Below are 24,843 nucleotides of genomic sequence, written 5' to 3'. Positions count from 1 at the left end.
GGAAGTGGAGCTCTGTGAAGGGAATTGTATTCTCCTAACAACTCTCAGGGATGCGGCCTCTTGGGCTTGCCAATCAGAAGGTCGGTGGTTCGAATCCCCACAACGGGATGAACTCCCATTGCTCTGTCCCAGCTCCTGCCAACCTAGCAGTTCAAAAGCATGCCAGTGCAAGTAGATAAATAGGTACCACTGTGGTGGGAAGGTAAATGGTGTTTCCGTGCGCTGCTCTGGTTTCAGTGTTCTGTTGTGCCAGAAGCGGCTTAGGCATGCTGGCCACATGAGCCGGAAAAATTGTCTGCGGACAAACGTCGGCTTCTTCGGCCTGTAAAGCAAGATGAGCGCCACAACCCCAGAGTTGTCTGTGACTGGACTTAACTGTTGGTGTCCTTTACCTTTTAACAACTCTCAGTGCTGTTAACAAATTACAGTTCCCATGATTCTTTGGGGGAAAGCCACAGCTGTTTAAAGTGGAGCAATACTGTTTTAAATGTATAATGCAGATAAGGTCTCAGCCTGAAACAACTCCTTCATACTCACTGACAGCAGGACTGACCCGGGGGCTACAGGTGAGGCTTTTCCATGTCACTCACCTCCCACAGTTGTAGAGGTCACAGCAGAAGCAGGTATTGCCTTTGATCTTGGGCGTGCAAGGGCTGCGGTGCTGGGGGTGGCAGACTGCCTGTTTGAACAACAGAAACAGGGCTTACAGAAGCTGAAGGCCATATCTTTCTGGAATTGGCAGGTTTGTTCCTATAGCATTTCCAGAACTTCTCTGGCTTAGTTTTCACAGCAGATGAGGAGATAAAGCATAGCTGTGAACTTTCCCTTTTTGTGCGGGAAATTCCCTTATTCCAGCGCTGTTTCCCACTGCAAAAAAAGGGAAGGTTGACACCCATGGCCGTTTCCCAATGCAGAAAAAAAGGAAGGTTGACAGCTATGGATAAAGCCCGTTTCTGATTTGTACCACTTCAGCTTAATTGCAAGTGCAAGAGCATGCGTCTGAATGCTTCCCCGCCACAAACAGTAAACAAAAAAATGTCACTACAGACCTTCATCCCTAGCACATAAAGGATATATCTTAGATAAACTATTTCCCCTGAGACAAACATTTCAATATGCACTGATTTTATTTTTTAACACAGAGGAGCATGTGCTTTCCTCCCCCTGTAGCCGTGCAGTCTAGAAACATCATTTTCTGTTTATGAGAACAGGATTTCTGAAGGGCTGGAAAAGTTTGGTTCCTGCAGACCAGACAGGTGGAGTATTTGAACAGGCAACTTTAGAGATCAACAAATCTGCCAGTTTGGGTTTTTCTCTCTTTCTCATTTTTCCAGTTCAGTTCTCTGTGTTTCTGCGTCCCGTTTTTTTTAAAGCCCTCTCAAAAATTTAGTGCAATTTTGTCCTAACATGCACATTTTTGTAGACAATTTTGTCTGATACACATAATTTTGCAAAGCAATATTATACATTATTTTCACACATTTTTAAATGCACATTTTCCCTTAACATGCACATTTATTTGGTTGGAGAACTGCATCACAACATTTGGAGAAGTGCAGATTTCAAAGGATGGCTGTGTTTCAGTTTGTGTATTGTTTTAGAAAGCGTGAATTAGGTAGGTTTGCATTAAAATTCCAGCCTAATTGCATTTCTCCCCCATTTATCACCTAGAATTTCCTGCTCACTCATGTTGCAGGAACTGAGGTAGCAGCATCACAGTTACACACCTCTGGCTGAGCTGTACTTTTGGAATAGTAGTGACATCGTCCTGCATACAGTGGCCTGAGATCCTGTTAAAAAAAAAAGATAAAAATAGTAGGGTAGAGTTAAAAAAAATGAAAAAAGAGGAAGTGAATCAACCCTGATATCTTTTTTTGTCGAAATAGTGGGCAGATGCTCAAATTACCGGTAACCATATTTTCAGACATCCTATGGCAGGGGTCAGCAACCTTTTTCAGCTGTGGGCCGGTCCACTGTCTCTCAGACCATGTGGTGGGCCACACTATATTTTGGGGAATAAATGAACGAATTCCTATGCCCCACAAATAACGCAGAGATGCATTTGAAATAAAAGGACACATTCTACTCATGTAAAAACACGCCATCTGCGGGCTGGATTGAGAAGGCGATTGGGCTGCATCCAGCCCCCAGCCTTAGGTTGCCTATCCCTGTCCTACAGCCTGTTTAAAGGAAGCACAAAGGAAAACGACATCCAGTAGTGTGCAAGAACATAAGAACAGGCCTGCAGGATCAGGCCAAAGTCCACCTTCCTGCTATCTGCATCTTCTAGGGTTCCCATATGTCCCTCTTATTCCAGGACATGTCCTCTTTTTCATGAGTATGTAAAATGAGAGTCGTCATAGCGATCCACAGTTGAAAGTCGGCAAATGTGTCCCCTTTTTTTTGCTCTTCAAAATATGGCAGCCCATAACACTACAATACCACTAAGCACTATAATACCACTTTGAACAGCCACAGCTTTCCCCCAAAGAATTCTGGGAGCTGTAGTTTGCTAAGGGTGCTGGGAGTTTTTAGGAGACCCTGCTATTTCCCCCACAGAGCAACAACTCCCACAATTCACTGGGAAAAGGCACTGATTGTTAAACCACGTTGGGAAGTGTAGATCTGGGATAGGAACAGGGTTCTAACAATTCTCAGCACCCTTAACAAATCACAGGCCCCAGGATTCTTTGGGGGAAGCCATGACTGTTTAAAATGGGATGCGGATATAAGATATGTTTTGTGCTCTGCAGTTACTTGCAATTATTTGTGATTCCGCTAAGAAGAGTACACTTCCAATAAGACATATCTATGCATCTTCTCTTCCTCCATTCTTAACTTCTTTTCTATCACTTTGAAAAACTCTTTGGGCTTTTTATTGCAAATTACAGCATCCTTAATGGCTAATATCAGGAAAAGCCTCTGCAGTGCCCTTTAGCCAAGCAAGAGATGAGTGCAACAGCACCCTCCTCATTGGTGTTCCCCCAGCAAGAGATACCTCTGATACTGGAGTACTCTTGTGGGACACTCTTATGTTATAGCAGAACAAAATTGGCACAGAAACAACAAGGCAATGGAATATTTGTGGTTTGAAAAATGTGAGAAAGATAGCCTGATATAACTAGCATGTTTAGCTCTAGTTAATGCATGAAGGAGTAAAGACCACGGAGTAAGTTGTTGTTCCTAGATGTGACCAGGTCACTTCTGCTGACTTCCTCGCACAAAGAAAAGCTGGATTCTGCATCCCAATGCAAACTGATAGGAGTTTGTAGAACTTTGCATTTTATCTCGATATTATAACTACTTTGCATAACTTATTTTGATTCTGCTAGTCATAGCAAGGGGCAAGCTGCTATAGCAGGCACTGACTTCACCCCCCCCCCAAATGCTATTGATGTTAAACGTGTAGCTGAATGAGGGGGTAAAATAGGCTATACCACTTCAGTGTGTGTGTGTGTGTGTGAGAGAGAGAGAGAGAGAGAGAGAGAGAGAGAGAGAGAGAGGGAGGGAGGGAGAGACATTTTGAAATGCTTTTTCCTCTACAACGAAAACAAAAACACACCATGCAACTAGAAAACCAGCAAAGCAAACTGGGCTGGGCTATCACCTTTCTCCCTAATGTGCTAGGTTATGCTTTTTTAAATTTGTAAGTTTTCTTTTTAATAGAAGGTAGTGTTAAAAATCAGCACCTCCCCATCTGAAGCCTGAAATGGAATACAGTGGTGCCCCGGTAGACGAATGCCTCGCTAGACGAAAAACTTGCTAGACGAACGGCATTCGTCTAGCGGAAGCTGCCCCGCAAGACGAAAAAGTCTATGGGGCTGCCTCGCAAGACAAAATATTTTTTTTCGTCTAGCGAAAACCGCTATTTGCATTGGTGCTTCGCTAGATGAAAAAAATCGCTAGACGAAAATACTCGCAGAACGAATTATTTTCGTCTAGCGAGGCACCACTGTACCCCATGCTGCCAACCAGAGGCACCGACATGGGCCCCAGGTTATGGATGGCCAGCACACCAATGTGACTTTATGACATCATGTTGAAATGTGATGTCATGACGCCCCGCGGCCTCAGAACCTGACTTCCAGTGGCACCGCAAGCCAGGTTCCGAGACCTCACAAGGCGTTGGACAGCATCTCCGAGGTCTTGGGTGTGACTTCCTCTGCTTTGCAAAGCACCAGAAGTTGCATCAGGGGCTGAGCACCCACAACCACATTTTTGTGTGTGCTCAGGGCCCCGCTAGAGATGGTGCCCCCGCTGCCAACTCACTCCATTGCATGCATAGACCAGGTCTCATTAGGTCCTCTGGACTCCCAACCAATCAATGCCCACATGCTTTCAGGCATGTTCATTGCCATGAGGACTAGTGTCTGGCTTTTTTAAAGCAAAGCTGAGAATACCAAGAAACTGGATTCTGCACGCAAATCCTTTATTTTGTGCTTTCCCACGGCTCTCTCTGGCGTGCAAGTATGCAGCCCTGCTCACAAGCGTGGAGGACATGGCAACGCAGTCATATATCCCAGTTGGCTGGTACTCACTATGTGCCTGGCAGCAAACACACCATCCACAATGGCACAGCAGAAGGCAGCGATGACGCCAAAGCTGATGAAGACGATTGAAGCAACCAGCTGTGGGGAAAATGAAAGCTACATGGAGTCATCTGCTTCTGTATTAAAAAAAACATGCAAGGTTTTGCGCTATCCCCAATTATATTTTCTGGAGTTGCTGATTTATTGATATACTGGCTGACAACTGCCCATTCCTTTTTTAAGCAGGTCTGTATAGTTTAATAACCCAGATCAATCTGCTAATAGGAGCTAATGGTTAGATTTCTGCCTCATGAAATATCCTTTAAAATATTATTTTTCGGATATAAATGACAAGAAAATCAGTGTGTGTTTTTTTTAAAAAAAACCACCACAGTATTTTTTAAATAAAAAAATCACATACCACAATACATCTGTGCATATGATTCTTAAACACTCTCCCTCTCAATAAATAAATAATAAACATTCAATGTGTACACAATTTCTTATTTTCACAAAAAGCTACTGCTATTATTTAATATTATCATACAAAAATAATTAACAGTAATAAGCAACTACATTCTGACCTAGTGAACTTCTAGAGCAGGAGTGGGGGAACTTTGGCCCTCCAAGTATTGCTGAACTACAACTCCCATCAACCCTACCAAGTCTGGCCATGATGGGAGTTGTACTTCAACAACATCAGCAGGGCCAGAGAGTTCCCCACAGCTATTCTAGAGGTCAGTTTCTAATGCTGTTCATCCTTCTTTAGTTTTTTTTTTTTTTAAAAAAAAAAAGACAAATAGGTAATCTACTCCCCTCCACAAGATTCTCAAGTCTTGTTTTATATCTTTGGCTAATGTGTCCCAAAGCCATACTTTTCTTGATCAATCATCACTGCTGCTTGCTTGAGTACTTTTAATTGCTCACAGAGCTTTCTCAGTATATCAGTTTTTTAAAAAAGGCTTCCACGAGTCCTTGCTCTATGAAATACCTACAGATAATGGTGGCTCCCTTCAGCTCAATGCTACAGCAACTGCCAAGGCATGTGTGCAAAATGCTACTCTCCCAAAATTTTGGGAGGGTTAGGACCAGAGTTGTCAACCTTCCTTTTTTTGTATTGGGAAACGGCCATAGATGTCAACTTTCCCTTTTTTTGCAACGGGAAACAGCGCTGGAATAAGGGAATTTGGTTAGGACTGGAAGCATCGTTCCGAGTCTGCGGTTGGCAAAAAGGAAACAGCCAGTGTCTTGAGCTGACGACAGAAGACAGAGGAATGGAATTCTGAAAGCACAACTCGGAATGCAAGATGGAACGGAATGGCCAAGATTAGCTCATCCCTGCATGACTCCTGCAGCCTGGGCAACCGGCCGCTGAGGAAGACTACTGGGGCAGCATCCCCTGGGGCTGCCAGGCCACTGCTGTTCCACCTGACTACTTCCTGATTACCTGCCCCAAGGTACTTGCATTATTACATAGAACTACTGTTTCTCCATCACAACGAGTGGTTTATACAGTTTCAGAGAAGAGCTGTGGGTCAGGAAAACAGGAGGAGAAGGGAAGAAGGGAAGCAAGCCGATTCAAGATACCGGCTGTTTCACGATGTTATTATATGCGAAATACAGCGCCTGTAACCTGAGGTACCACTGTAGTTATATAGCGGAGTTCCAGGAGTCAGTTCTGGGAAGAGAAGGGGCCTAGAAGTGGCCGTTTATTTGATTATTTTGACATAACAGCAGAGATCAGATTCCGAAAGCTGCTTATGCCAATGAAAACCCCAGCAGAGATATATACAACCACTGGGGTTACACAGATATCTTTCTTTTTATGTATGGCGGCCTCTTCAGGCCTGTGGCAGTTGATGACATAGTCCAGATTCTAGGCTCCTCCCTATAGAGCAGTGGTGAGGAACCTGTAGCCTTCCGAGGTGTTGTTGGACTCCATCAACCCCAGCTGGCATGGCCAACCGTCAGGGATGAAGGGAGCTGCAGCCCAACATCTGGAGGGCTAGTTTCCCCCACCGTGGCTGCAGGGAGAGGGATTTGCAGTTTGACTCGGGGTTGGCTTCGCTGATCTTGAGGTTGCTAACCCACAGAAAGCAGCCGTTCAACAGACAGGAGGTCCACTTTCCCCTGAGGTGCAGCCTGATGGAACTGCTGCCAACAGAGGCAATGGGAAACGGATAGCTCTGACTAGGTCCGAGTTTAGTTGATGGGGTAACCACCTGGCTGGGGGTCTGGCTGTGCTCCCTGCTTCTCAGACCCATCCATCTGGGGAAAGGTGGTGGCCTTGTTTAAGGGTTACTGCCAGAGGCAGGAGTGGCATACCTTTTGGGGTCCACGGGCACCTTGGCAAACTGCAGCGAACCACACAGCTCAATCTGTTGGCAACCTGTGGCTTGAGGCAATGCTGGGCTTTTTAGGAGAAGGGTTGCTTCTGTTTCAAGGTTTTTGTTGTCTTTTATTATCTGCTGTTGTTTTTTATTGCTATACATTGTATTTCTAATGCTGATTTGCTTATTAATTGAGGGGAGGCTATACTGTAAACCTTTTAATAAATAAGTACTTTGGTCTAGGACATGCTTTGCAAGCAAGAGAATAGCTAGGTCTAGTTCTCAATACCTCCAGTTGAAAGGGTCAGGTTAATAGGTGATTATACCTCTTCAGATCTGGAAGGACAGATCCTGAAGTTGAGGCTCCAGTACTTTGGCCACCTCATGAGAAGAGAAGACTCCCTGGAAAAGACCCTGATGTTGCAAAAGATGGAGGGCACAAGGAGAAGGGGACAGTGTTCTCAAAGCGACTAGCATGAGTTTGGCCAAACTGTGGGAGGCAGTGGAGGATAGGAGTGCCTGGCGTGCTCTGGTCCATGGGATCAAGAAGAGTTGGACACGACTGAATGACTGAACAACAACAACAAAACCTCTTCAGACCTTATAGAGCTGCTGTTAGTCAGAGTAGACATTACCAAGAAAGATGGGGATCAATGGCAGCTTCCATGTATCTCAGTGACAGAGTACACCCTTTGCACTCAGAGAGTGCTGGGTTCAGTTAGTGCTACTACCTGGTAGGGCTGGGAAGGACCCTGGCCTGAGAGACCAGGCAAACTGCTGCTAATCAGTGTGAGCAATATTGAGCCAATATGACAGTTAACTTAACATGACAGTAACTTTACAACTGTTATAAAACTTACCATTTGCCTTTTATTTTCTATCAAATTTGATCCAATAATTCCAAGAAATGACCCAAAGCCAAGCTGAAAGGCAAGGTTTTAAAAAAAATGTTTTAGATCTTTTAGAAGTCATCAATTTTAACCATTTAGTACAGATGCAGAATTAGAAACCAGGGTTGGGGGGGGGGGGAGAGAGAGAGAGAGCACACACCACATATTCAATCAGAAGCATTAAAAATCTGAGGTTGTTGGTTTTTTTTTTTAAAAAAAGAAACAAAACAAAAAACCAGAATCGCCAAAATATTACAACAGTATTCCTGATTTTTACCAGTGGAAGTTCCTGAAATCATGTAATAATCATGTAATAAAGAGGAGCTTTTAGAAATTAGGTAAAATGCATGCAAAAAATAATTTTTAATGCAGGTTGACGGCAATAATGCAGCAATGGTCTTACAAATGCTTGACATAACTGGAGTAGCCAACTGAGGCAGACTTCCAATTGAGTCAAGGACTTCTTATTTATACATCTCTTACGCTACCTGCTTAATAAATGTAGTTGGCAGGCACTACCAATCTCAAGAGTCATCACATGGATCTGGCACTAGCATAAAGACTACCCTACCCCTGGCAGCATTTTTGGTCTTTTTTTCTGCACCAAAGCAACAGCTATTGCTACCCGTGATGCTGCTTCCAGATGAGAACAGCTTTAATCAGCCCAGCTACACAAGCTGCTGTTTACCGGGAACCCAGAAATACAGGCACGCCAGGTATTGGGGGGGGGGGACGGGACACAGCAGATCAGAGCCAGGTGCGTGCCTCAAACAGCTCTTCTGATACTCAACTTTGACCTCTGGGTGCAAGAGTAGGAAAGGATGAGGTTGTAAATAAGAGGAAGATTCTGCAGACCTCTTTGCAGAAACTAATATGATCATAACATGGTTTATCCCGTTCTATCCTCTAACTTGCATGCATACTGTAAATGTTCAATCACTAGTTAATTGTCACAGATAGGGTTTCCATACCAGCCAAGGAAGAAACGCTTCCTTGCTGAAACAGTTCACACGTGTCTCGATGAGCGTGAACACATGACGCATGTGCACGTGTAAACCAACCTGTTGGCACTGACCATGTGCTGATTAGTAAACACCACTGCAACTTGAGAATTAAGACTTCAGGGTAGCCAAGATCCCTGTAGACACGTGCAACCTTCCGTTCAATGTGTAGTGCATGAGGTGACTTAGTGCAAGCCGCTTATTCACCCCAATTGTGATGGGCTGCCTTGTCTTGTCCTCCTCTATATAGTTAGTGATTATGGATGGGAGCGGGCAGAAGAATTCAACGTAGCACTAAGTTCAAGTCCCTTAGTGGTGCACGTGCGCATAATATTTGACACAGGATATGGTGCAGCAAGCTGGCGTGGTTCTCATGGCTGATCGCAGAATTGACTGCTGTTGCCCCCAATACATCCTGCTGCATAACAAGCTTCTGCTAGTCCAACTGTTGCACTGGACTTCATTTTATGCAACCATTATTCTTGCCCTTGTACTAGCACATCATCCTTGGTCAGAGAACACTAAAGTATGGATTCCATCTTCCAGTGCATCTAATTACCCATAACCTGGGTCATTTGCAGGTCACAGTGGTTGCTTAGGAATCTGCCCATCCACCAGAGCTTATAAGTGCCAAAATGTTCTTAATGCAATAAATTAGCAAAAAGCCCATGATGGATGACAGGTGGGACATGATTGAAGGAACAAAGTGTTATTAAGGGCAGGGTAACCCTGTGTCAAGGGGTGGTTTTATTCTCTGTTGCAAATGTTCTCAAATGTGGCACCTCACTTCCCCAATAGTAGAAGATGTGGCAGGGAGGAAAATGAGATGGACTTGTTGACGCCACTGAGTGGATATTAAGTTTGCTCCTAGTGATTCCAGCTGCAGGGGTTGGGAGCCAATCAACTGAGAATGAAGTTACTTTTATCTGCGCACAACTCCTTCCACCATTTTGCTTCCCAATCATGCTAGAATGTGACAGAATGGTGGCTCACTGTATGGCAGGAGTGGAGAATCTGTGGTCCTCCAGATGTTGCTGTGCTACAGCTCCTGTCATCCCTAAGCACTGGGCATGCTGAATAGGGCTGATGGGAGTTGCGAGTCCAGCAACATCTGGGAAGTCACAGGTTCCCCTTCCCATCTGTAAGCCGTGGAAGTGTTATAGCACATGAAAGATCCTTAAGACTGGGTGGGATAACTTCCAGATGTTTCTATGATTTTATTAAACACTGGCAGGAAGTAACAGTGGACTTTAGAGTACTAACAGATAATATTATAAAGGAATTAAACAAGATGTTGTGTAATACAGCTGTTTAACACAGGGGTGAGGAATCTGTAGCTCTCCAAGCCTCAGCTGGAATGTCTCATGGTTAGGGTTGAGGGGAGCAACATCTGAAAGGCCACTGAGTCCCCATCCTTGATTTAATGCAGCAGTTTATTCAGTAGAGTACTGATTACATTAGGGGCTGGTTCATATGCATGGTTAGCATGGGAACGAGACCTAAGCAGGTAGCAAAAGCACAGATACCCAGATATGGCCCCTCCTGAGAACCTCTTTGAGCATTCATCCTTATTTGCATGCAGAATGCTTACATGGTGGTTAGAGCAAGGGCTCCTCCAGACCAGTGTTTCACCCCCAGTCACCCATGGATGCATTTTGCAACATGTCAATAATCATGCACTGGTGATGGATTCTGACTGGACCTCCCAAACATCATTATGCTTTGGTAGTTCTTTGATGCTTCCCCAACACGACCACATTACTGCCATCTGGAGGGGCACGCTTGCGCCACAGTGCAACAGAAACGGGACAAAGGAGCATTTGTGGTATGAAAAATTACAGGACTTCAGCAGGAAGCCACAGTTCATGCACCAGTTGAAACTGAAACTTTTGCAGGTACAAATGGGATAACTTGTAACTGCCCCAGCAACTTCATGAGCACAAATAATCATGAATGCTCAATAAACAGAATGTCTGGAAGGTCCCTATATCTGGTCTTTACTGAGCAGCCATTCCAATTTGTTTGTGGGACAAATTATAATAATTATAATTATAATTATAGTTATAAGACAATGAGCATTCATCCTGACTTCCCTGTGGGGTGTTTACACACCTTTCCACTAGTCATTTGCTCATCTCACACTTTTAAATGCATTTCCTCATCACTTTCCAAACCACAAAAATGCTCTGTTTTTAAGTGGGCTTCTTGTGCTAGGTTGACAGAGAGCCTTAACCCATTTTACGTGTGCCAACCTCAAGTTCTGATGTCACTACCAGGCTACAAAATCAGCTTACACTCTCTCTGAAATGCCAATTCATATACACATTAGGATTGCAGCATCAGGCTTGCATGTGTGAACAAGACATTAGAGGTTTACATGCCAGGGATCTAACATTACAAAGCCCAAATGGTCTGCTATTGGAAACAATTACACATTCAACTGTGAGAAATAAGGCAATGCACGTGTGAACCAACCCAAAGTGTGCTACGAAACACTTGCTAGCTTGATGGTTTCTTTCTGCAACCTAGAGATCAGAGTGAAAATGTCCACGGTCTTGTACAGTGTACTGACATTTTGAATCATTCTAGCTGAAATGCACCTACATTATCCTGCGGCCAAGATTGCATGAACTGACATTTAAGGGGATAGAGTATTAGATATTCTGACTCTGCCCTTTTGACGGGATCACTTTCCAACATTCTGTGAGAAAAATGAGAGCAGAAAGTGTTTCAATATTATAATAGAATGAAGATCCTTTCTGAAAAGGGTTGGTATATGTATCCCAACCAGAAGAGATACAGAAAAGTTATAGAGAGTGGACATTGCAAAGACCCAACTATCTTAAGCATGCACTGGGCAAATTCAATATTGGCTTTCTGAGTTCTCAGAATGTACTAAGCTATCTCAGGACACTTTGCATTCTGAGCCAGCTTGCTAAAAACAAATCAAGATGGCAGAGATGGGCTACAAATTCAGCAGATATAAGTTCAGCACCTATTGGCTAATAGAGACATGCACGGTGCAGGGCATGCAACATCAAAGGCAAACACAGACAAACGGTTCAGCATAGAGATTTAACACCAGAACCAGAAATTTTTGTAGCACCCCACACCACACAAATTCAACATGTTTTCATGGGATTGGTTCACACGTTAAGCTGTAAAACACCAAGGTCATAGTACTTAAGGGCTGAGCAATGGAGGCTGGTTCATGCATGGATGTGCCAGGCCACTGTCTTGTGTCCTCAGTGTGACATCAGAGGAACAGCTCACACGTAAAAGCAGCAGATTTAAGACTTGTTTGTGGGGCACTTGTAGCATGTGAAGGGGAGCTGCAGGCCTCCAAATGGGTGCCGGCCTGCCAGTTAGCTACAGCCAAATGCAGCTTCCAGCTACATTTCCTCCAAGTGATTGGAATAATATGTGTAGCCTTCATTATTTTATGTAAGTCATTAAGTGAGTGGGGGCATAAATATGGCAGGGGGCATAAATATGGCAGATGAGCCTGCAGCAGTTAATTGTGAATCACACCTTGGTGCGATTGCAGACATAGGTTTAGAGGCATTTCTGCATTTTCCTGATCCAGAAGACTAGGCCCTTCCAGTAGTCGCGCATGATCTTTCCTCTGCATTGATGTTGCAGTTTTGGAGGGAGTTGAGCATGCATTCACTGCACATCTGAATCCCACAGCACAGGCACATAGAGGCTTTTTCCATGGTGGTCCCTTTTTGATCTACTAGTGTCGATCTACTCATTACTAATGGAAGCCATTGGGAGACTAGCACAAATACTCAGTCCTCACCATTAGTTCCAGGTATGAGCATAACACTAGTTCACACGTGCATGTGTGGTGTGGTAATAGGCTGCAGGTGTGAGCCCTCAGTTAAACAGCCACAGAGACAACTTTCATATGAAGTTGAGTGAAACACATTGTCAACAGGGGTGGGTAACACATTTGGTGGATCAAGCACTAAGTGACAGACCATGGACTTGTTCAGGGGCACATGTTTCTCACTGGATAACCAAGGGGACCTTTGCATGCATAAGTGAGCCACCACAAGCCTAACATCACAAACAGAACATCCATATCACTTCACTCCCAACACTACCCAGCGGAGTCAGGTCAGACATTCAGCTACCTGCCATCAAGTGAACAGCAATCTGTGGAGCAAGGATAGACCCTCCAGATGTTACTGAATTCCCAGTGTCAATTATCACTGACCTTGTTGGCTAAGGATGATAGAAGCTGGAGCCCCACAACATCTGGAGGGCCACAGCTCCTTCACTCCTCCTATCGGGGTAGATACGCATGTGTGAACCAGTCCCAAATGATTTGCCACTGAATGTGACGCCATATAGAAGCCATAGGCTCAAGGGTGTTATGCCCACACATGCAAGTAATCGTGTTGCAGTCACCCAGTGACGAACATGCATGTGTGGACCAGGCCCACCCCCATATTTTAAGGCAGAAGTAAGGAACTCGTGACCCTCCATAGGATGTTGGACTTTGAGGCCACCAGCTCCATCCAGCATGGCCAATGGTGAGGATGGAAGCTGCATTCCAACAAAATCTGGAAAGTCTCAAGGAAACAAAACATTCAATGAAGGCAGAAGGCAAATGAGCAGAGATTAACACTTAAGACATTCTAATCAATTTGGAAGGTTTGTGGGGACTTCGGCAGGAGCAACCCGGTTTCTTGACCTACCTAGGAGTTCTATACTTACAATAACCCCTGGGTAATAACCTCCAACAGTCACATTTTGCGTTCTTGTCGTGGCAGCAAGACCAACCGTAAGAATTAACAGAGACACAATGAGAAGAGTCACCGTTACGTAGAGGGAATTTCTTTTTCTTCTATTGAAAGACCCTAAAACACACACACACATATACATATGCAAAAAATGTGCTAGTTCCATCAGCGTTGAGTAGCAAAGCATACCCTCTCCCCATATGCATCATATTCAGTTTCAGTCCTCTTGGTGGTATCATGAGATACCATATCAAGAACATAGGAAGCTGCCTTAGACCAGACCAGGCTATTGGTCCACCTGTCTAGTCCAGGTGTGGGGAAACGTTTTGCCCACCTGTCAATCATCTGACACCACAATGTTGTTGGGTGATTGGCAGGCCAGTGGTCCTGCCCACCAGTCAAAGATGACCTGTGTGGGTGGGAGGAAATATTGTCCAAGGAGGATTGAACTACATTCTAATGCAGCCTTCCAAGCTTCTCCATCTGGACCTCAAGACTCTTCCCAGCACATGCCTTCTCCCTAGGCCACACATCTCACTGGCTACACACCTGCTTGGAAGGTGTTTGCCTGGATAGAGAATGGATAGACGAGTGGGTACAGAAACCACTGGCTTCTTTGTGACTATACAAAGCTAAAAGCCACATCTGTTGCTCCCTCCCACCTTTTTGCCTCTGGCCCTGCCCAGCACTGGTCTGTGGCCCCTGGAAGGTTGTCCATGAGGGCAATGTTTTATTGGAAATATTGTTCCCAGTATATAACAACAGGAGAAGCAGAAAGCTCTGAATTCCCACAAGAGAACCCGCCATTCGCATAATATTTTTAAAACACTATGATTCCACTTTAAACAGTCATGACTTTCCCCCCAAAGAATTTTGGGAGCTGTAGTTTGATAAGCGTGCTGAGAGTTATTCATCCCAGTCCCAATTCCCAGAGTTCCTTGTGAAGAGGGATTGATTGTTAAAAGCACTCTTGGAATTATAGTGCCGGGAGGGGAGTAGGGGCCTCCTAACAACTTCAGCACCTTTAACAAACTACAGTACCCAGGATTCTTTGTGGGAAGCTATTACTGGCTAAAAGTGATACTATGGAGTTTTAAATTGAAATATACTCAGTCGAGTAGTAATTTCAGCTCATAGGAACAGTGATTGAATCCCCCCACCCAACCTCAGGCTTTATATACATTATTTACACAAACAGTACTGTCTGATTGGTTGATTATGTTTCCCTGATAGGGCTGCTGCTGCAGGCCAATCAGGTTGTTGCATTCCAGGATCCTACCTTCCTATTGTTCTAGGACCCAAGCTTAGTACATAACATAAATGTTGTTGTGATTGTAGCCTAAGTCATTGCACAAACAGAATTACTTTTGCTCAGGGAACAGTGTGTCCCTCCTCTTCCACCCACATCACCCCAGCCCCATATCTGCCCTGGGTTCTCCCAACCCTCTAGAACAGATTTGGAACAGTGCAGATAAGATTCAACCCTACAGAAATATATAAAAGGCTGGCACTCTTGCAAATCCCCACCAAGGCAGTTCCAAGAGTTGAACTAAGGACGCAAGTTATGGCCCTAATCCGATTCCAGCATAAAAACAAACAAATCTTGAATCACCTTCCTGACATCAATAGCTTCTCAAGGACACTTTGCAGAATACCAGGAGCAATGGTACGTGCTCTGTTTTCAGCAAGCCAGCATAGTTTATAACCCACCGAACTAATTAATCCACCAGACAGGGCAAGTTAATCATTATTTTTTAATAAATAAATAAACCCAATTTTTTTAAAAAAAGAAAATTCTGTTAGGCATCTCTTTAAAATACCCTGGTTTAAAAACAAAATCTGAATTTAACAACAACAAAAGTTAATGTCTGCACTTAAGGTCTCTTAAAACTGAATCCGTGGCCGTCTGTGAAATAAACAAAGTTAAAAGTCTGTTGAACGAACCGGGCAAAAACTAGAATAAAAGCTGACTTTTGCAGTGGTGTGGTTCATGCAGAACATTTTGAATTGGAAGAATCCCACTGCTCTAAACTCAAGGCAATTTAGTTTAGCATTTAGTAAACTGATTTTTTTTTAAGGATGCTATGTTAATCTTACATGCTGTATACAGTGTGTATGTATATATATATATATATATATATATATATATATATATAAAGTTATTGAAATAATCATAACTAAGCTGAACAGAAATATTTGATAAGGCAAAAGAATTCAATAAAGTACCACCACAGCGTGGTTTAAATGTTATATTCAAACCAATTTGATGCTTATCTTGGAAATTATTTTTATTCTGATATTTGTAATCATTTTAAGACAGGACAACCCAAAACCTTACACTTCCTGTTCATCATGAGTTGCTGAGAAGTGGTATACTGATTTTTAAAATGCCTGAAGAGCTGTGTGTATGAATATTATTTATTTCATTTCATTCCATGTATTAATTGCTTCCTATAAAACACCTCAAAGCGATTTAAAAATGAAAACACCAATAGTGTGCGTGTGGGGGGGGGGAGGGAACAATTACATATATAAAGACAATATCAAAACCAACACAGAGCCAACTGGGATAAAAAGTGCCTAGTTAAAAGTCTTGTTGGAAAAGGAAGGTCTTTAATAGCTGCCAAAAAGACCAGAGAGATGGCACCTGTCTGACAAGCAACAGGATGGGGAATTCCAAAGGGTTTGTGTTCTTTCTAGAGAAAGTCACCTTAAAAAGTTAATAACCACTCTGATTTTAGATCTGTCAAGAAGTAGTATATCTACTCTAGTTGCCCAATTTGACCTGCAATGCATTTTTCACTGGCAACATTCAGATGGTCAAATCTCAGCCAGGATATGAACATGCTCCATGTGTCTATGCACAGATGCTCTGCTCTTCCCTTTGTGGAAGCAAGGAACCATTATGTCCAAACCAGGAAACTATGGTCTTCCAAATGAGCAGGAATATGAAACCATGGTATAACGTCAGCACCCATCTCTTGTTATGTGCTGACAAGGTCTCAGTAACCCAGCTGCAGCATTCTGCAGTAATGGCAGCTTCCAGATCAAACACCATTGTTTGCAAGCCATTAACTAAGAGGCTCATTCCTGTCTCGGCTTATTAAGCAGAGATCTGATTGTCTGCCCACAGCCATTATGTTACTTATTAATTTTATGAAGCACTTGATTCTGAGAACTCTCTTTGGAAAAATACAGCAGCAGAAAGGGTTCCAGCCCACATCGCTGGGCGTTTGAAGTCAAACGACTCTAAATATGACACAATAAGTCGTGTATATTGCATTGATTGTTTGCAGACTATGAATATTTAATCCGTCAGCAAAAGAACGTGGCCATTTACATCCCATTTCCTGCAGAGAGTAGGTGTTGTCCAGTAATCACCAACTCTTGCCTCTATAAAATTCTGGGCGCTTAAGAATCCTGTTCTGGGAGTGTTTTGATGTTTACAGGGGAGTTGGTTAGCATCTAGGGAAGTCAAGTCAGGGCAGGAAGTCAAGCCCAGTCCAGTTAAGCAGGTCAAATCACAACAGACAAGATCACATCAAGCAGCTAAAGTCTAGCCACAAGCAAGCACTCTTTGCATAGATAGCGAAGAAAAACAGGACCTTGGTTAGCTCCAAGTGTTAGGTAATGTTTCCTTCTTCAAAAGCAGCTTGAAGAGTTGTCCCGGCGGGAAGCTATTCTCAAAGGAAGGGTTATGCAGGTTGCTAATGTGGCGTCTCCCTAGAGCAGCTGCCTAGGTTATTTAAATGTTATCATGCTATTTTCCTTTCTTTGACTTCTGCAAAGCTGGGGAAGTGGAGCAAGGGACTCATCCTCTAAGTCTGCAAATGGGCTGTATCCTCCGGCTGGGAGTGCCCCAAGTAGGGTGCTGATACGGTAATTTAACTTGAGAGAGGCCTCCATTGCACACTGCAAGGTCCCAGGATTAGGGGTCACGGCATTAAATGCTGCAAATGTAAATAAACGTACTAGGCAGTAAGGCCCACTGAGGTGAGTGGGACTTCCTTCAGAGTAAACATATTGGCTGTGAGTCCTAGAAGACCTGCTCCCTTGCATCGCAGGCTTTTTCTACCTGGCCTGGGAGGGCAGGGCCCTGACTGACTCCAGCTACAAAAGCTGAGGCTGCTGAACAGACTCTTGTGTTGTGTTTGCTGGAGGATTGTTGCTCCTGGTTTTTATATCTTTATTTTAGATTCTTGTTGTGATTTATGTGGAAATTGTTCTGTTTGTTTGTGTATCTTCATTTCTTTTATTTTTTATTAACTTTGTATACTGCCCTTCATCTGTAGAACTCAAGGCAATTCATAGCATAAAAATACAAGATAAAAACACAAAACGCATGATAAAAAACGTAACAAGAAACTGAAACCTCCCTCCCCCCACACTGTCCACAAACACCTTAAAAAGGGATATAAGATGTTAATCAGCCCAAAGGCTTGCTTGAATAGGAACGTTTTTGCCTGACACCTAAAGGGGTATAATGAAGGCGCCAGCCAAACTTCCCTGGGGAGAGCATTCCACAAATGGGAAACCACTGCAGAAAAGTTCTTGTGTTGGCACACTCTGGACCGCTCCTGGAGGAGGAACACAAAGAAGGGCCTCGGGGGATGATTCCAGGGATAGAACTGGTTCATATGGGGAAAGGGCGTCCTTGAAGTAAGGCGGTCCTGAGCCGTTTAAGGCTTTATAGTTAAAAAAACAGTGCTGTGAATTGGACCCAGAAACAGTGCTGTTGGGCCAGAATCGGTGTAATATGCTCAAACCGACCTGCGCCAGTGAGCAACCTGGCTGCAGAACTGGGCGCCAGCTCAAGTTACCATACCATTTTCAGAGGCAGCCCTACGTATAAGGCACTGCAGTATTTTAAATGTTTTATTTATTGTTTATGAATGCTTTTATTATGTTGTAGTTATATATTGCTTTAATGTTGTAAGCCACCTTGAGCATGGTTTGAATTGTGGAAAGGTAGCATACAAATAACATTTAAGTACTGGTATGTACGTAAACATATTTAGGACTTTGCCATTGGTTTTCCAGGAAATGATCTTTCTTAGTGTCCTTGCATATATGTACAACAAACCGAAATAGAGCTCCTTAATTTTATTATTGCTCCCCTGCCTAATTTTTTTTCTTTTGAAGTGCAAAAGCCTTGTGGGCTCTATCACATGAGGCGGGGTATTATGCTCCTTGGCAAACGAAAGGCTGTATTCAGTCGTAATCATCTTTAAACGTTCACATAACTTTGAAGTAGACATTTTGAAACTTCATTTAAACCTGCCTTTTCCCCTCAGTGATTTAAATAATGGCCCAAATCAACCCACCTCGCCACCAAAGGCTTGAGAAACAAGCGTGCCAGGAGAGGCAAAAAATAAGGGGAATTGTCAAGAACTTAGCTGGTGACTATATGTGACCAGCAGATTGTATTCAGGTTGGTGAGTCACAAATTGTGCAGGTTTGCGTCACCTTCCTAAAATCCCGACTTCCCAACTCAGTGCAGGAAATCCAGAACAGACCCCCAATGGGTGGCCGTCCATTCTTGAAAAATCTCCTGTGAAGCACAGCCCACCAGCCCTCTAGACCAAAGGTGGGGAACCTTTCTCAGCCTGAGGGACCCTATTCCCTAACCGTGTGAGCCACAGTCCAGAGGTGGGCAGGGCCAGAGGCAAAACTGGACAGGGCAAGTGCTCTAAATCTATTCTATCCTTCATCTGGGCAAACAAAAAACACGGTTCGAGTTCCAGTACACATTCCAGCCAGGCTAAAGTATTCCAGGAGGGTAAGCAACAGGGCTGGTAAGGGGCATGTGGCCTGGGAGAAACCAGAGGGCCAGTCATCGGTCTGATGTTCCCTATCCCTGGTCTAGATAGTTTCGTAGTTGCTCTACCAAAAAGTTTCACCCAACACTCAACTAAAATATACCCTAGCACAACATTAGATCTAGCACTACCCTCTACATAAGAGAACAGGAAGCTGCCTTATACCAAGTCATCTAGCTCAACACAGTCTGCACTGACTGGCAGCAGCTCACCAGGATTTCAGGCATATGATGTTCTCAGCCCTACTTGGAGATGCTGAGGATTGAACCTGGGGCTCTTCTGTGTGCAAAACAAATGCTCTGCCACTGAGCTATAGCACTTTCCCTCCAAGGCAGCAGAGAGAAGCAATGCTTTGCCCATTGAGGGACTCAAACCAGTGACCCCTGAGTTTATTAGTGGCTGGCTGGCCAAATGTACACCACAGAGGTCCCGTAGTTCATAAAGGCCCATCTTACTCGCATAATCCTCACAGAAGAGGATTAGAAAAATTCTTGGAGGCTAAGTCTATCCATGGCTACTAGCCATGAGAGGTATGCTCTGCCTTCATGGTCAAATGAAGTAATGCTTCTTCAGCTCTGAAAAATGCAGGAGGGGAGAGTGCTCTTGTCCTCGGGTCCTGCAATTTGGCTCCTCATAGACATCTGGCTGGCCACTATGAGAACAGGATGTTGGAGTAGGTGGGCTATTGGCCAGATCCAGCTGTCTCTCATGTTCTTATGCTCCCAGCTAAGAAACCTAAATCACATTGCAAAGCACCAAATAATGAGGCATAGCCTCCCTCAAAGAATGCACTCAGCGTCCTAACCAGTTCTGCATCTTGAACCTGCTTCAAGGGGGCCTGCCCAGCATTCAGGTGGGCGGCACACACAGGTACAGGCACAGGCTTCCAAGCTCATGTGAAAAGACTTTGTATTTCACATTTCACGCCCCCTCTCCTGTGGCATCTCTAAGTCCGAAAATTTACTTCTTTCTGACAGGACCACACCAGTTGTGCTATCAAGGCTAAGTACGTTAAATGTGGGGAATGCTCTTGCTGATCTTTGAGAAAAGGGACATGAATTCACATTTGCAAACAGCTAGTAGTTCCTCACATTCTCCAATAGGGTGGGCAAATAAGAAAACCCACGGCAAGGAAAAACCTCATTCAGTTAATTTGTTAAGAGAGAAGAGGAGGAAGAACACAACCAGATTAGCAGCAAGTTAACTCTGAACTAACAGCTGATTCGATTTGTTAAAATCCAATATTACTTCTTTCTTTCTTTCTTTCTTAAAAAAACCCTTCTCTTCTGCAATATGTCTGTCCAGTTCCCACAACTGGCATCAAAAGTTGGCATCATGGTAGGGCATCTGCCTTAAGGCCACACCACAACAGAGGGGCAGCTGCTGACCCTTGAATCCCCTCCCTGACCCTGAGCCAACTCCTTGCTGCTGCTGCAGCTCCCTGGGGAGCTGCTGCCAGCATGGACATACTGAGCTAAGTGGACCCAATGGTCTGACTCAGTATAAGACAACTCCCTACGTTTCTAACAGAAGGCTTTGCTTGCCTTGCTATTTCTTTATGCCCAGAGATACAGACTGGGTCCAGAGGGAGAGGGCAAATGAACCGGCGGTGGGGGGGGGAGAGAAGCAGGGCAGTTGCAGAGGCTGATTTAGGGGAGTGTGACTGGTTTGGTCACACTGGGTGCAGAGCCTTGGGGGCGGCACAGCTATGATTTAGAATACAGTTAAGAGTGCAAGAATTTTGGCATGCATCTGGTGCTGAATTTTGGCATCACACAGGGCACCACTGAAATCTGAGATCCCAAGGTCTATCACTGGCAGTTGGCCCACTCAATCTGTCCCCAGGAAATCTGCCTCCCTGATTTAAGGAATTTTCAAATTCTGCCCAACAACGAGGCTTCTATATTCAAAAGCTTGTGATATATCGTATTATTTCTGCATCCTATTATATCAATGTTGCAGAAATTCTCTCTTAACACAATCCTATGCAACCGGGATGGGGAAATGGTGGCCCTCAAGATGTTCCTCGGCTCCAACTCCTCTTAGCACCAGCCACCAGGGCCAATGGTCGGTGACGATAGGCGTTTGAAATAAATAACAAGGACATAGGAAGCTACCAATGAGAGATTCAGACCACTGCTCCATGTAGGTCACTACTACCTTTCCCAACCTGCTCCCCTCTAGACTGTTGGACTACAGCTCCCACCAGCCTCAACCAGAAAAGGTTGGGAAAGACTGGTCTACACCGCCTGCAGCCGTTATCCAGGCAGGAGTATTTCCCAGACCTACAAGGAAATGCCAGGCTGAATTGAGGCTCTTTTGCCTGGAAAGCACATGTTCTACTGAGTTAAGGCTCTCCTCCACCTTATTTTACATGAAGCCCACCTAACAGGGGCTGAGGAAGGCTGGTCTACACTGGCTGGCAGCAGCCCTCCAGAGAGGAGTGTTTTGCAGCACTGCCTTGGGGTTGACCCTGGGACCTTCTGCATGCAAAGCAGATGCTCTCCCACTGAGTTGCAGGCCTTGCACCAATGAATGAATGGAGTAGCAGCCTGGTGACCACACATTCAGCCTACTCACACCAATAGGGCAAATTAAACCCTCTAATAACGCAAGGCAACTCAATCAGTGGGGGGGGGGGGGGAACAGCCCCGTGGCTTCTAGACCAAAGGAAGCCAAGTGATACAAACCAAGGGTCTCCAAACGGCACAACCTCCCCACAACCCCCCTCCCCTTTTAAAAACAAACAAGCAGTGGCGATTTTAAATAGAAACGGTCCCAAGCTTCTCTGCTCAGGCATGTGGAAAACAGCAAGGCTCGCCTTTCACCCGGGGCCTCCTCCACTCCCGTTGCAAGCTTTAAAAAAAAAAAATTTATTTCTGGCCTTGAGCTGCAATGCGAGCGCTGGGGCTGCAGGTTGAGGGAGAGGAGCGGGCCTGGAGCGCGTGCTGCATGTCCAGGCGATCAGGACTTCCCCAAACGACCCAATACCCCACCCACCCCCGACTCTGGTTTTTGGGGAAGAAGAAAAAAGGACCCAGAGAGTGTTGCGCAAATGGCGACACCCAGGTTACACCCCGTTCACGCGCGCGCTCCTGCCCACTTGCTATGGGCGCCCCTTTCCCAAATCCACACCCTCCTTTCCTTTCCCCTCGGCGAAGAGGCGCCTCACCTACAGAATCGGAGAGGGGGATCGCGCTAGGGCGCGGCTGAGTCAAGGCCTGGCGCATAGTGGCGAGCCCTCAATGCAAGGTGTCCGGCGGCAGCTACCGGCCGCGGCGCATCCTCCTGAGCTGCTCGAGGTTCATGCTCCGGGCAACAGCGGCGGCTCCCTCCAACCACCAGAGCCGGTCTGTGGCGCTTGCGCAAACTGGAGAGACAAACCAACCGGACCAGCTCGCTATAAAATACTGTACGGGCAGGGGGGAGAGGAGAACCTTCCTGTTTCGCCACGATTGGGTTGCAGCCAGGCGGCGGGTTTGCTACCTGTCGTCCCGTGTATTTTTCATGCGTTATTCGATGCGCAAGATTCCAAGATGGGTGGATCCTTTCCTTTTAAAAAAAGAAAAGAAAGGCACAAACATCCAGAAATCAATAGGAGAGAGCTCGTGAAATCATGCAGTATGTGTGTGTGTTTTAAACCGATTCAAGAACTTTTGCCGCGCTTGGCAGCCTGACCCTATACAAATCGACTCGGATGTCTCTCCGGGATCCATGCGACTTAAAAACCTTTGCCGCCCGTCTGCGTCCCTCCCTCCAGGTTCCAGGGAGAGTTGCAGCAAACTAAAAATCATTAAAAAACCATCAAAACAAATTGCAGCGTGGTTCCTGAATGGCCCTTGGACTGAAGGAAGTGAAAGAGAATTTACAACTTAATGCACAAAAATTACCAGTCCTTTGCAACAAGGAAACACCACTTTTCATATTATTCGTTTACTGTTAAAGTAACGTGGTCAAAATAACCTTAGAAAAACACAAGTGTGTTCTCAGCTCTTGGCCCTAATGATTAAAATTTTTCCCCTTGATTAATTTACTAAATTGTTGATTGATTTGTCTATCAGTTGAGCCAATTAAATAATATTATGAACCAACAACCACCCAAAACTGTTATTTTTCTTTGCGGTGATGATAATGGGTGATTGGCTGATAGGTGTGGAAAACCTGTTAATGACTGTTAACAACTGCAATTAGTCTTACTGGAAAAAGCAAGGGTGAGATGGCTAAAGATAGCTTTGTCACGTATAATGAGATAAGAATCCAATGTCTTTGTTCAGACCAGGTCTCTCCATGGTTTTAAGTTTGGTAATTAGTTGCAATTCAGCTACTTCTCTTTCCAGTCTTTTAAAATTCCTTTGTAGTAAGCCAGCTACTTTGAGATCTTGTATAGAATGTCCTGGGAGACTGAAGTGTTCTCCTACTGGGTTCTCTGTCTTGTGATTTCTGATATCAGATTTATGTCCATTTATCCTTTGGTGTAGGGTTTGGCCTGTTTGTCCAATATAGAGAGCTGAAGGGCACTGTTGGCATTTGATGGCATACACAATGTTAGAAGAAGATGAGCAATTAAATAGTCCTGAGATGGTATGTTTGATGTTGTTGGTGCCAGTAATGGTGTTGTCCGGGTGTATGTGGCAGCAAAATTGGCATCTGGGTTTATTGCAGGATTTATGGGGTCATTTTGAGGAAAAACACAATTATTTTTAAAAATATTGTGAATCTCCCAAGTGTTTCTATATGGGGTACTGGTAATTAGTTGCAGTACTTACCTTTTTGCATTCCAAGAATCTTAAACAATTTCAGATTTGCAATAAATTATTCTTTGGCATCTTTTTTTTTTTTTTAAAGTTTAGCTTTGGATTTCAAACATACAAGTGTACTAAATGTGAATTAATTACCAAGGCATAGCCAATGTCCATTTTTGTTCTTGGTGATTAATTTCTAAAAAGAGCAACATTTGCAAGCTCATGCCCACCTAGGTATTCTACTTTCTAATCCCAGAAGTATGGATGTTAGCTGCAGTTACTCTGTAATGGAGGGAAAATGCACTTGGCACGTGATCAGAGGCATTCTGATAATTACTGCTTTGCATTCCCAACCAGATCTACTGTTGATCCACAGCTCAAAAGAATTCAGCATGTAATGCTGTGCCTCATTTAGTGATAGGCAAATCTATTTTCATACCAAAACAAAAACCAGCCCACATATTTACTAAAATGTAATTTTTTTTTGGAGTTCAGCCAGCAGCTTTAAAAATTCTTGGTTCTTGTGATCAAGGGACACTGAGTGGGGCAAGGTGGTGATATCACACAACGCTAACTATGTCTACTCAGAAGTAAATTCTATTGAATTCATTGGGGTTTCATTCATTGCACTGAAATATGTAGGATTAGGATTGCAACCATAACTGGGTTAATTTTTGCATTAAGACTGAGATTGCCAGCCTACCCTGCTTAAAGTAAAATCTATTTCTTCCAAATTTAAGCAGTTTTCTCCTGTTAATTCTGTAGGAAGAGTGAAGATTGA

The 24,843-nt window shown here is 44.3% G+C and overlaps 2 protein-coding genes across 2 annotated transcripts in view; one reads left to right on the top strand and one right to left on the bottom strand.

The window, feature by feature from the left end:
* Positions 1 to 22,686, bottom strand: part of TMEM255A (transmembrane protein 255A) — a 29,987-nt gene extending 7,301 nt beyond the window's left edge. Inside the window, exons 1-6 of the mRNA XM_033137966.1 lie at positions 22,493 to 22,686; positions 13,476 to 13,618; positions 7,720 to 7,782; positions 4,539 to 4,628; positions 1,728 to 1,790; positions 591 to 679 (exon numbers count right to left, since the gene is read on the bottom strand). Of these exons, the coding sequence (XP_032993857.1) occupies positions 591 to 679; positions 1,728 to 1,790; positions 4,539 to 4,628; positions 7,720 to 7,782; positions 13,476 to 13,618; positions 22,493 to 22,550 (506 nt within the window). The 5' untranslated portion in view covers positions 22,551 to 22,686. The remainder of the gene's footprint in view (positions 1 to 590; positions 680 to 1,727; positions 1,791 to 4,538; positions 4,629 to 7,719; positions 7,783 to 13,475; positions 13,619 to 22,492) is intronic.
* The window catches only part of ATP1B4 (ATPase Na+/K+ transporting family member beta 4), a 40,064-nt gene continuing 20,979 nt past the window's right edge, over positions 5,759 to 24,843 (top strand). Inside the window, exon 1 of the mRNA XM_033137965.1 lies at positions 5,759 to 5,986. The gene's annotated coding sequence lies outside the window, so the exon portion shown is untranslated. The remainder of the gene's footprint in view (positions 5,987 to 24,843) is intronic.

The sequence above is a fragment of the Lacerta agilis genome, chromosome Z, assembly GCF_009819535.1.
Source record: "Lacerta agilis isolate rLacAgi1 chromosome Z, rLacAgi1.pri, whole genome shotgun sequence".
NCBI lineage: Eukaryota > Metazoa > Chordata > Lepidosauria > Squamata > Lacertidae > Lacerta > Lacerta agilis.
This window is presented reverse-complemented; position numbering and strand designations above follow the sequence as displayed.